General features: G+C 32.5%; 1 protein-coding gene across 2 annotated transcripts; it reads right to left on the bottom strand.

Moving 5' to 3' along the window:
* Window positions 1–3,901: 3,901 nt before the first annotated feature.
* On the bottom strand, window positions 3,902–13,456 carry LOC126735506 (negative elongation factor B). 2 transcript variants are annotated; one of them, XM_050439521.1, is made up of 7 exons: window positions 13,354–13,456; window positions 13,150–13,296; window positions 12,772–13,090; window positions 10,904–11,475; window positions 10,692–10,847; window positions 8,775–9,026; window positions 3,902–4,400 (listed from the first exon to the last, which is right to left on the bottom strand). In XM_050439521.1, exons 2-7 carry the CDS (start codon window positions 13,270–13,272, stop codon window positions 4,053–4,055), a joined length of 1,770 nt encoding a protein of 589 aa, XP_050295478.1. In that variant the 5' UTR covers window positions 13,273–13,296; window positions 13,354–13,456; the 3' UTR covers window positions 3,902–4,052. The 2 variants fall into 2 exon arrangements, with proteins under 2 accessions (XP_050295478.1, XP_050295477.1); XM_050439520.1 differs by having other exon boundaries at window positions 13,150–13,386.
* Window positions 13,457–13,669: the final 213 nt, after the last annotated feature.

Genomic DNA, 13,669 nt, shown 5'->3' with positions numbered 1-13,669 from the left:
GTCACGGTCTCACAACATGTAATCAAACGGGCTACACGTGTTTCGCTCTAGTTAGAGCATCATCAGGCCTAAAATAAAAATACTACTTAAACAAAACTAAAAACTTACATAAAACAATAAAAACCTTTAGAAGCCATCCACACACTTCACAGTACATAAATAAACAATAATTTAAGGTTATAAATTGTACAAAGCAGAAAATAAAAAATAAAAAGTGGGCCGCAACAACATAGACTCAACGAGAATCGAACCCGGTACAACAAGGTTATAAGTATAAGTGTAAAACCTATTTGATTGCATGTTGTGAGACCGTGACTTTGTGTTTTTATTTGTTTTTCGTCAAATATCACATTTATGAATTTTTAGAGTTTTATTAATTAAGTACCCACAGACGTAAATAAATGCATTTTGCGTTGGCAAGTTTTCCTTTTTGTAATCATAATCTTGCAGGGTAATTGATTTAACTTTTTGCTCTGGAATAATTTTTTTTTTGCAAAGTCGCACGTTTAGTATTATTCAAATGCTCTAAGAGAATTCCTCAGTCGTCAGCACAATTCATGTGATTTGAATGCAAAAAAGTTTTCTGAAAGCCCTTTCAAATTCTATTTGAGTTGGATTTATGGAATTGCCTTGTTGTTGTCTAGTACTGCCAAAAAAGTTTTCAAAACAGTCCTGGTTGATTCTTCTTAATTTAATATAGCTAAAGCCCAAAGTAGAAAGTTGCTGCCAAAGTGCTAGTACAGCCTTTATTTTATATTTTAATTATTAATCATAAACACGCGTACTACGCAAAGAAAATTAGAAGCACGCGGCGCGGAGGCTTGCAGCAAATTAAACCCCTTGCCACCGTACTAGGCGGGTGATAGAAATCCATACAAGAGTCTACGTAACAACTTTTCAGATAGAGCGCACTGGTATTACCCCGTCGCCTTATCGCCCCGTGGCCCCGTCAAGCCATCGCTGAAATTGTATTACCTGTATAATAAATAATACGTTTTTCGAGGCTGAAAGCTGAAATGGTTGTTTTGATTTAGATAGATTTGCTGGTGACACGTTAATTGAGTTATTTTAGGTATATTAGTATTAATAAAATCTGTTTTTTAACAGTTTTATTCATCTTTGGCCCCTATCTAAAATATATGTAGATTTTGATTGTTTCAAATATTGCACTATTTGACTTTTGAACTACTTCTACTTAACCAATTGTAACAAAATTTTACACAAACATTGGGTATTTGACTTTTGAACTACATCTACTTAACCAATTGTAACAAAATTTTACACAAACATTGGGTTCTTGTCTTATGACAATACAATATTATTATATTCACCAACCTTATGGAATTAACCCGGCATCGGCAACTAGCAACTCCTAGGTAGGTACTTAAATAGAGGGAGGAGATAGCTTTATGATTTTAAATTAGAATAAGGACAAATTTAATAAAATACCTCGTTTTAAAGGTTTGATTCGAGGTGAAATTGTGCAGTCATAGAAGTAATCAAATGCTAATTAAAAGACAATCCAAAAACCAGAAAATAAAATATAATAATCTACTTTTGGTATTGATATATTAAATATGTAGGTAGTATTTCTAAATAAAATTATGACCTCTGGATCAACTTTTAACAATTTATTAAAATAACGAGAGGTGCACATTCGCCAAAAAAAATTATAACTGATGCGCCAACCTTACAAACAGAGAGTCGCCCAAAAAAAGAGGCTTCATACGCCTGCGAAAATTGGCCAAAAAAGGGCTTTTCTGGATAGATGAGATCTAAGAATCTAAAAGGTTTTTTGATAGGGGGTTTTAAAATATTTGTTCAGAAAGGACAAAACTAGACTTCTGTAGTTTTATTTTTTTTAATTAGGCCTAAAATCATATAAAAAACAATGCTGAAACATACAGAAAATTAAGGTAATTTTCAACGCTATATTTTAGCTGTTTAGAATTTAAATTTCAAAAAAATGATTCTACAGATGTCTAGATTAATCCATTAACTAACAATTTTATAAAAAAATAATATTAAAAAAGCGCTAGTTTCTTAGATCTCATCTATCCAAAAAAGGCTTTCAACACAGTTTTTACCGGCTAAATTCTAATATCGTTGAGTGATTGCTAATCGATATCGTTGATTGATAATCGATCGTACTAAACTCACCCCTTCTGTACTATTTTTGAAATTTTCTTGGCTGAATTGGATTACGCTCTTAAGGCCGCTGCACAATTCATGCCCGGAAAAAATCTTGTTCAGATACTATAGGTATATAGAATTAACGTAAACAACAGGCAATATAGTAGGAATTTTTATGTTATTTAGGAAAAAAGTACCTACCTATCTATTATTTTTTTCCCTAAAGGGGCGAATATCTGATCAGTAGGAATTCCTATTAATGAGATATAGGTATAGGCCCCCAAAAGACGCCCCTAAAAACATTTTTCAAAAGACAAAATACTGTCCCAAAGAGTATGAAAGTAAATACCAGACTCTCGAAACAAAAATCGACGGGCCCGACTAGACTTTAAAAAAAATTGAAACCCCTTATGAGGTAGGCATGTAGTAATAAAACAAAACATATTTTATTACTACCAGGTATATCCGTAAAATAACTCAATAACGTGTCACCAGTATAATTAAATCTATCAAAATCAAAACAACCATTCCGTTCGGCTTCAAAAACCTAATATCTAAATACAATCAATACAGGATAATATAAAGTGCAAGTACATATTTAAATGAATCGACGGGGCCACGGGGCGATCAGGCGACGGGGCGAAACAGTGCGCTCCATCGGAAAAGTTGTTACGTAGACACTTGTAAATCCATCACCCAGGAGGCGTGTCTAAAGTCTGGCGCTCGCACGCGTATTTTCGATCAGTTTTGCATCTGTATTCTGTAAATCTGTGCCTCATATATATCCTGTAGTCTGCTTAACTATCTTAGAAAAATTATATTTTGGGATGATTCAAGGTGTTGCTGGAAAGTGAAATGCGGTAGAAATTGGAAAAAGTAACTTTTTACTAATTTTTTGACATGAAAACCCATTACAAGTTCAAGAAACATTGAGGATCGCTATGTCCATTTTAGGACAAGGAAACATTGACGATTGAAGTGCTGTGTCTCCTCTTTAGTGTGTTCAACAATATCTTGTTTGATTTTCTTTACTTGCGGTTTTCTTATCTTCTACCATCTATTCGTTGTTCTCTCTTCTATTGCTGACTTAATTTTTACTACCTCCATAATTTCTGGATAAATCTTACAAATATAAAATACTCTTAAAAAATTATGATTACACATATGTACATATAGTTCCATCCTTCTTATCGATTTATGGCTCTACCATCTTTTTATCTTAAACTGGGAAGGAGTAATAATACTTTTACTGGAACACCTTTTATTTGAAAACTTATATCACTCTGAATCATAATAAGTTTTGTAAGGTCTCTTCCGAATTTAATTCTGGTGATTCCTTAGTGGTTAATTCACAGTTTAAAAAATTAATTTTTGTTTTTATTTAAAATTGCCTGGAAGAAAATTACTCCAAAAATGTAAAAACTGTTTGTAACGCCTGGAACAAAATAAAGAGTAACTTTAAAAGCACGAACCAAAAATAACTTATTGGAACAGAATTGTATACGAATTAAAACATATTTTTAAACTCATATTTTCCGTTAAAAAAAAACAATTTAACATCACCTCCGGTTCCAACAGAAATAGACCTAAAGTTGATGTTCTTAAATTGCATCATGGTATATTATGCGGTTATATTATAAGACCTTTTTTATTTCATTTCCGAAATTCAAGTTATTGGAATAAAAACTTGATGGTGTAAAACTCAGATTAACACTTTTTTATAATAAACATACTAGGTCGATATATTCAGGACGAAACAAAACAAAACTTACTTTCTCCATACTTTTTTATTGGAACAACTTACAATGAAATAAATAGAGTCAAAGCTTCAATGTTTTTCACAATTTATTACAAAATATATAACAGACTAACAGACACAAAAAGTTATACAATAAAACTCCAATCAATCAATGCCTCACTTAAATAATATGATGATACGGTGCCGGCGTGGGCACACTCATAAGCGGCGAATTTATGTCGATTTCCATTTCTACCGGGGCAATGGTCTCCTCTTGCGAGTGAATCTTTTCCTGCAGCAGTTTGTACAAATTATGCACTTTTTCGCTATGCTGATGCGTTGGGGCCACCGTTTTTAGCAACGTATGTAAACGGCTCGCCGGTAGTTTATGGTGAACGTACCACAACAGTTTCAAGAGGTGTCTGGTGACGTTATCACGTTGTAACCCGGCCGAAAAGAACTCGTCGAATAAGGCGGTACAGAAGTCTTCCGCTTGGAATTCTTCGGGGGTGCTGATTAATAAATGGACCTGTAAAAAATACTCTTATTATGATACGTGTGAGATATGTTCAAATATGTTGTTAATTCATTAGTTTTGTCAAAAACCTACAGGGTGATCCACTAATAATTTATGCTATTAGAAAAAGTACACTGCATTTGAACAAGTAACTTATTTTTGTAATGCTTTTCTAACTTGTTCAAGCAGAATAAAAAGATTGGGTGAGTAAAGAAATAAAAAATATCCTAGTTTTATAAAGGATTTGTATGTAAAGTACAAAATGACAGGTTTGGAGGTTGATTTAAATATGTATAAGAATGAAAGAAAATGATATGGAAAATGTATCACAGTTCACAAAAAGTGCATTAATGTTAAAAAAAAACTAATTCAAACAATAAAACCATGTAGAACATTTTTAATAAAAAACCAATAAGAATAACTTTTTACAAGATACAACAATTAAAACCCAAAACGATGAGGTAATTGAAGACCCGATAGTCATAGCAAATAGTTTTCTTGGATAGTTTTCTCTGCCATTACTAGCTCAAATAAGACTTTTATAATAACAATTAACAAATATAAATAAATAATATAATAAAAATAACAATTTTATAAAACAAAAAATTCCTACTATTTGTCTAAAGCCAGTAGATGAAACTGAGGTCTGCAGGATCATCCTTGATCTTCCTAAGAAGTACTCATGATTGGTATGCTGTCCTATTTTATTTGTAAGGTTGCCTAATCAGTATTAATACCATTGACTACAATTTTGCAGTTGCTGGATATTCTTATTTACAACATGTTTTTCGGAAAAATAGAATTGTTTCAAGATTTGAAGATATTTAAAAAATAGAATACTGTGGTAAGTCTCTGTGTCTCATATAAATAATCTCATAATAGAAATTTCTAAAAACCAATTCATATTGACGAAAAAATGTTATGCTACGAAAACAAACCTTCTACCATTGGGATACTAAAGTGAAATACCTAACTTAATTAAAAAATCACAACATTAGAGCATTTTTCTACAGAAATTAAAGAATGCTAAGTTAGCAGATATTAACCTTCTATTGGAAAAGCATTTTAAAAAAGAGTAAAAGACAAAATCGGATCTGCAGTTCTTTAATGATCTTGTAGAGGGATAGTCCAGCAATTGGTGTCTTTCTATTCTTACTTTCGACATTTTTAAGGCTGCGGATAGGGGTGAGACTACAGCGCTTGTTCTTCTTGACTATAGCAAGGCTTTCGACACGCTTGATCACAGACTATTATGTGCCAAACTGAGGTCTTTTGGTTTTTCCCCCGAAACCGTTGAATTTTTTAAAAGTTATTTAATGGGACGGTCTCAGTTTGTAAAGATTGATGGAGTGGGATCTGATCTTAAATTGCTTACTAAGGGTGTGCCACAAGGGTCTATTCTTGGACCCCTATTATTTGTCATTTTTACCGCTGATTTAGACTCTGTGATTGGCGATGACTGCTCTGGCAATCGATATGCTGACGATACCCAAATCTCTAAGAGTTTTTCTAAATCTGAGAGTCATGCGGCCATCAGTCAACTGAATCAATGCCTGGAAAGAGTGGCAAATTATTCAGAAAATAACGGTTTAAAGCTCAATCCTTCTAAATCAGCTGTTATATACTTTGGTCCTAATCACAAATGGGCAGCAGAAAGTTTGGTAGTCCAGATTTCCCAGAGCACTATTCCAACAGTACACGAATCTAATAACCTCGGTGTAATAATGGATTCTGGTCTTAAATTTCGATCACAGGTGGCAAAAGTAGTGCAAAGGTCTTATATGTCATTACGCAATTTATACAAGAGCAAAAGCGTTCTTGGTACTCATCTTAAAAAGACTTTGTGTGAGTCCTTGGTACTCTCGCATACTACCTACTGTAACTTTGTATATGGACCTTCACTAGACTTAATATCAAAAAAGAGATTACAACGCATTCAAAATTCTTGTATTCGCTTTATCTATAATTTGAGAGCAAGAGATCAAGTAAGATACAAGTTGCCAGAATTAAAATGGCTAAATATTCAGGACCGCGAAACTCTTCATTTTGCATGTTTTCTCTATAGAATATTAATGACGGGTATTCCTGATTATCTAAGGGTTCAGATGACGTACAGATCCTCTACACATGATCGGATTACACGCCATAATAATCTCTTAAATGTGCCAAAGCATCGAACAGCCATGTTTCAGCACAGTTTCTCGTTTTTGGCTTCCAAGTGCTATAACACTTTAATATGTAACAAATTTGAAAATCTCAGTTCATCGGGTTTTAAAACTCGACTAAAGGGCTTCTTGCTGGGTAAATATAAATAAGAATAAAACTTCTAAACTGTTTAAGAAGCATTATTATTTTTCTCGCGTATAAGTAGTAGGTATCTTTATAAGTATTTTTTCACCTGTTTTTCCCTTAAAATTAATATTGTAACATAGTAGTTTTTAATTAATGCTGAATTATACATTTGACTGTTATTATTTAGAATTTAATGTATTTAGTTAGATGTTTGCCGATATTTTATTTTATGCAATATTGTAATTATGTAATATTTGATTTTTGTATGCTCGGTTAAGCAAACAGCCATGGCTGCCCTTCGCCGAGCCTAATAAAAAGACGTTTATTATTATTATTATTATTATTATTTACAAAAAAGGGGATAAACAGAAAATTGCAACAACTATAGAGCTGTATCCTTGCTACCTTTAATGTCAGGCTATTGAGGTCTTGTAGAGGGCGCTTTACATCCGATTATTGAATTTTTTGAATAGACATAATATGTTAAGTAAGTGACGATTTGGACTTCAAGGCCATCAAGGTCAATAGAATATGCTCTTTTTAATTCTTTAATTTTTAATAACCTTTAATTTTTTTGGGTTTTGAACTTATTTCCTGTTATAACATTTTAACTTCGGATCAGTAAAAAAAAATAGTACAATGTACTGTATGTGTGTAAAAGGAATAATCAAACTGAATATTTTATAATGATACCTTATTGTAAACTGCTCTAAGATTATATTTAATTAATTTTCCAAGATAAACACACAAAATAAAACAAAGACAATAACAATAATAAAACCAAAATCAAAAAACACGCTGTACTTACAACAATTATTCAAAATATTTACTACATATTTGTAGCTTCGATCACATTTTCTGAAACTGTTCTGAAATTTGACCTATTACTACTCTTAAACGCCTTTCTAGGTCGTCTTTAGTCAGTTGGAATCATTTAAAAGACTTGTTCTTTAAGATATCCCCAAACAAAAAAGTCTAGTGCAAAATCCGGTGATCTTGCTGGCCATCATATTAGACCATTGGTGCTTAACTAATTTCCTCCAAATCGTTCGTGTATTATTTCGGTTAAATAATGCCAGATTTGTAAATCTTGACTCGTTAGAAAAAAGAATATTAAAATGAAAATTGTTGTTTCCATTAAAATGATTACAATAATTTAACCGTTTTATATGATCGTGTGTTGGTGTAATTGTTATTTGTAGGAAACAAAAGGAAAGCCTATCGACCTCGAGAACTATCGACCCTTCTCTCGCAAATATATAAATTATTGGCAAGAATTGTGACAAACAAACTTGCACAAAGGTTTGAATTTAATCTAACTAAAAAGCAACCAGGCTTCAGAAAACCTTTTAGCAAACTCGAACATATCTTAATCTCTTAACATAATCTCCTAATATAACAGTAATGACCCTGTGTAATAAATAAATTTTGCTAAATCTTCGATTTTACTTGACCTGCTGCTTGTCCACATCATGCCTCTTAAAAAAAAAGTTTCGAGAAAACGCCAAACTTCAGCAATTATTAAAATTTTTTTATAAGCAAATGCTTTTTTTTTAAATCTAATATTGCACTTTAATTATTGCTACATATCTTTAAAAAAATCTAAACGTTCCTTAATTTTTCCATCAAAAAAGGTATAACTATAACCGTTTAAGAAGATTGTTACCTCCTATGCCAATGAAAAATGTTTTTGCTCTTTTAATTTTAAATGTATGTGCAGTATGAGAACAGTGCAGTTTTATTGTAAGTCACTTTGCTTTTTCCTATTTTACTGTGCAACTTTTTCTATACAATTTGATTCTAGGCATAAATTAATATTCACGTAGAGCCAAGAGGCAATATATAGCGTATGTCATATTATTATTGTATATATGACAGGATAATTATTTATATTATTAATATGCACAACTAAGGGCCGCATGTATCAATTATCAATTTTTATTTTTATACGACCTACTTCTGTGATATTTTTATTTAGCCACTTCTGGGCAGCTGTAATATTTAAAGTTTTACTGTTTAACGTTGCTTTGTCAGATTATGTGATTTTTTTTAACAAGAAAATTATAATTATCTTTAAAATTAATGATTACTTACAAACGAATGCAAGAAAGGATCCTCAGAGGCCCGATCGTCCTTGCAATTGGCTAAAACGGTAAGGATCCTAAGCAGGGCCACTCTGTCCTTGTTTTTGGCCACGTGCAAGGTGTAGTACATGGCCAGAATGCTGGCCACACTGCTGTCTTGGATGTAGGCCTCCACCGCGTCCGGTAGAGGGCCCGCGTGTTCTATCACTGTTATAGCCGCTTCCCTTTCGTCTGGGGGTAGTTTAGCTGATAATTGTCTTACCTAAGGAAAGCTAAAGTTAATTTTAGGGTACTAGAATTTTGTGCACAACTTTCACTGAATTTCAACTTTAGTGTTACATGGTAGTTGTAAGCAAGGAATTTAGTTACTTAATGGTAGTAATCAAAAGAAAGTAGAAGTTCCTTTAATTCCAATATCAATCCAGTATTAATAAAAGGTGCCAGGAATGAAGTAATAAATTATCGACCAGTTACTATACTAAACTCTGTATCTAAAGTGCTTGAAATTGTATTGTTTGATGAAGTAAAATATCGGAAAATCAACATGATTTTTTACCGAAAAAGTCAACATTGACTAATCTAATAACATTTTGCCACTATGTACATAATGTCTTTAATAAGAAAAAGCAAGTTTATGTAATGTTACAAATATTTTAATAAAATTAATAATTTTTTATTTAACCAATAGGCAGCAATATTTTGAAGTCAGGGGTGCAAAGTCTAATATTTTTACTAGTACCCCAAGGATCCAATTTGGGACCCTTTATGTTTTTAATTGCTATAAATGCCATATTGTATGTTATAGGTAATTCAAGGGCCTTATGTTTTGCTGATGACTTCAAAATGTATATGGAAATTAGTACACTAGAGGATTATCATGTTTTGCAAAGAAATTTACAAAGTGTTATAGACTGGTGTAACTTAAATGATTTTAAGACTGTAATTTGACTTTTACAGACAAATTGTTGAGTTTGTAAATAAAGTACATAGAACAATGGGATTTATCATCAGGTCTACCAAGGGTTTTAGTGTTGAGTGTTGTCTAAAATTGTTCGACAGTCTGGTGTTGCCAGTATTGGAGTATGGTAGCATTATATGGTCACCACAAATTGAGGTGTGGACTAAAACTATAGATGTTTACGATGTTATTTTCTGAAATACATGTTTTTCAAAAGGTATGGATATTATCTTATAGTAGTATGGAATTTTTTAGTTTTTAGGATGCTTGTACACAAGATTTTGTTTTGTCTTACGTAATATAGCACATTTTCTTTCTTTCTTTCTTTCTATCCAAGTCAGGGCTATAACCTTTTATTGTTATTGCAGGAATTTAATAGGCTCTCCCTGGAAAATAGACACCAAAAAAATTGCCTTGTGTGTATGTATAAAATCTTAACAAATAAAATTAACTCTCCAGAAATACTTTCAATGCTTCCATTTTTTGTCAATGCTGGGAACACTAGACAAAGAAAGACTTTCAATTTAGATTTTCCAAGGACAAATATTTTTAAAAGCTCACCAATATATAAAATGTGCAATTCTTTTAATATTCATGCTAGTGACTTGGACATAGATTTGATAAGCTTAGAAAGTTTTACTAGAATTATAAATGATGCTTCTCAGATGCAGAATTTAAATAGTTTATATCGTTAGTTCCTGTGTTAGTAGGTATTTAGATAATTTTCTAAGAGCTATGTAGGATTTTGTATTGTTTACTTAGTACTTCTGATTATTTTGAATTTATTAGTTATAGGTAATTTCGGTATCTGTAATTGGCCATTTGGCTGTTGATGCTAGAATATTAAATAATTACCTGGAAAAAATTAAACATTCCTTAAGACAGTTGGTTTATCTGTAACCACATTAAACTTGACATTTAAAAATCAATTTACTACAAAAAGAAGAAATATCTATCTACTCAACTCACCTGGTCATCAACCATTAAGCTCATCAAAGCGGGTAAAAACTTAGTGACAACTTGGCTATCCAGCTTTGGCTCCTTGAAGTCTTGCGAGTCAATCATCACCCAAGCACTCAAGCCCAGCGCAAGCATCCTCAATAATAATATTAAAATGGTATTTTCCTGCAATCAATATTTTAAGAATACTACATTTAATTAATAAACAAATAAATGCATACTCTTGGTAAACTTTCATTATGAATCAGATGCTGCAAGATCTTGATGGCTGACAAAGCCAAAAAGTTTATGGCATATGGGTCACATAAGGTCATGGACAAGTCGCCCAGTACTTGTTCCTGTCCCCTTTTGACATTGTCTAGGAACCCTTGGAGTTCTCGTGACCTCTTGATATCCACATTTTTCTCCCTTATGCACGCGTCCAAGCACCATGTGAATTTATGACAAGGATCAATTGATATTATATCTTGTACCTCTAAGTCGTGTAGGGCCATAAGCAGTTCCGCCCTAAGGGTGCAATAATGCACAATTCTAGTCCTGAGAAAGAGGGTTCTTAAGAACTGAAGCACCATATCGTAGAGTTTTACACTGTTGCCAATCATGTGGGCCAACTTTTGCACAACCTCCCCCTGTCGACGCACTTTGGGAGATGGTCCGAAGAACTGTGTGTTTAAGTTGTGATGGTCAAATAAGACGTTTTCTTTTTCTGTAATGTACTGGCTTAATAGTGGGGACACTTCGTCACCGAATAGTGACTGGTTGTCTTTCCAAATTTGCCTTTTTACTTCTGTGTCTGAAACGTTAAGGAAAGCATTCAGCAATAGACAATTGAGTAATTAATTGGATGTCGTGAAACCAGTCAAGCACATAATAGACAGGGAAGTTTTAAACAGGGAAATGGGATTATGTTTTTAACAGAAAGGCTGACTTTCATAATCATAAGCCATAACTCTATTCTTCTCTTCTCTTCTATATGTATTTGATAGACTCCAGTTTGCCTTGGCCATTTGGAGTACTAGATACAGGAATAATATTGACAGACTTAAGATACAGAGCTGATTTTTGAGATTGTCTCATTGAGAATCATAAATACTTTTTAAAGTTGAAGAATTTTTATGTTTTGACTTTGTAGAGAGATACTAAATATTCTCTTTAGCTCTCCAGGTCAGTAAAATTTGTTTTAGTGTACCTCATTGGCAAATTAGAAGCTATAAGTTATTCTGCATTCCTTATTTCAGAACTAATTATTAGCTGGATACTTTCTTAGTAAGAAAGATTAAAGCTACCAACTTGCATTGTACTCATCATAAAGAAGATTTTTATGCAAAGATTTTTCAGCTATTAAAAATAATCTTAAACACATTAATTCAAATCAGGACAGGGCTTATATAACACTATTTCTATCTTCATCTTTCAGGTAGTTAAAAGCATCTTTTATTGCTTCCAGGCAGTTGAAATTCATTTTTTTTTGTTGTACAATGATTTGAACAGCTCGGAATAAAATGATTGAATATTGTTCTTATTCCAGGGACGTAAGTTTCTAAGATTGGATTGAGGTTTATGTTTTTATAACATTTGATATTTTTTTAAGTAGGTTTTATATTTGTCATATTATTTAATATTTAAATTAGTTTATATATTAAGAAAGCATTTTATAGCTCACAGGAGTTACTTGAACTTGAAGGATTTTAACATAGAATGCTGTTTTATCTGATATTATATGTGTTAGTGATTAATTATTTTGTATATGTATGTAGTATTTTGTATATTAGTATTATGTAGTATTGTCTCTAAATCAGTGCCACAATAGATTTTTTTAAATGTGTTATTCTGCATATATTTTTTGACCTGTGTAAATGCTTGACATCTTGAGATGTAATATATTTGGTTTGATTTGATATTAGGTTAAAGCTGTCAATTCTGTTAGTGATAAAGGGGCGGTAGATTTTAACTCTTTTGTTGAACTTCTACATCAATAAATTATAGTCATTATTTAAGGCAAATAACATAACATATTCACTGTTGTCGCTCATTATTCTTCGGAGTAAATAATCAAAAAGATTTTACAATAATTTCTGATATAACTTACCAGTATCATTATACAACTCCCTATCTCTTACAAGTACTTTTAAGTAGTGATCTTCGATTTGCGGTATGTTTTTCAATATTCCCATAACAATAGGCCTCATAGCTTTCACCTTGATCACTGGAAAGCTTTTTTGTAACAACTCCTTTAGTTTTTGATCTCTCTCTTTGCCCTCTTGCTTGCCTATCTCGTTTATATGTGTTATCAGCTTTTCCCTTAAAGCTTCCACTACTGACATGTGGAAATCCAGCCTCCTGACCCCATGCAGGTCTAGCAGTGGAAGCATTGGTCTTAGCGATGGAAGAAGTATTCCATTCGCAACCTAATAAGATTGAATGAATATAGTCACTCCTTTGGGGCTTTTTGGAGTCTCTAGCTTACCTGAAACTCTTCAATAGCCTTAAGGGGATCTGTGCAGCTAGTGAGTGCTGCCTTTAAGTAAGAGGGGCCCTGAACCTTTAATGCTCCCAGAGGAAACTCATTTTGGACCCTTGAAGACGACATTTTGCTCACCCAATATATAAATATCTAAAATACACTTATTATTCAGCTTAATTAAAGAGAAGTAACATCATATTTATATACATTTGGAGTCTTGTTTATGTTTATGTCACGTGGCGTGACGTTGTCTTAAGTCAAATTTGACATATGTCATCTGTCAAACTATCCGGGGTTGCCAAGCTTTGGAAAATTCCTTCACACCTGGAGATTTTTCGTGCGTCTTGGGATTGGGAAAAACTTTTAGTAAAATAAGTATTTTTTCACCATAAACTTGTCAGTCACTAAACTAACATTAATCTCTATTTCTTACATCACAACGTTGCACGCTTGTGTTAAAAGGCAAAATTTCTGCCTAAGATCTGGGAAAATTAATTTATTCACCTGGCAACACTGGTTACAT

The sequence above is a fragment of the Anthonomus grandis genome, chromosome 4 (assembly GCF_022605725.1).
Source record: "Anthonomus grandis grandis chromosome 4, icAntGran1.3, whole genome shotgun sequence".
Taxonomy (NCBI): domain Eukaryota; kingdom Metazoa; phylum Arthropoda; class Insecta; order Coleoptera; family Curculionidae; genus Anthonomus; species Anthonomus grandis.
This window is presented reverse-complemented; position numbering and strand designations above follow the sequence as displayed.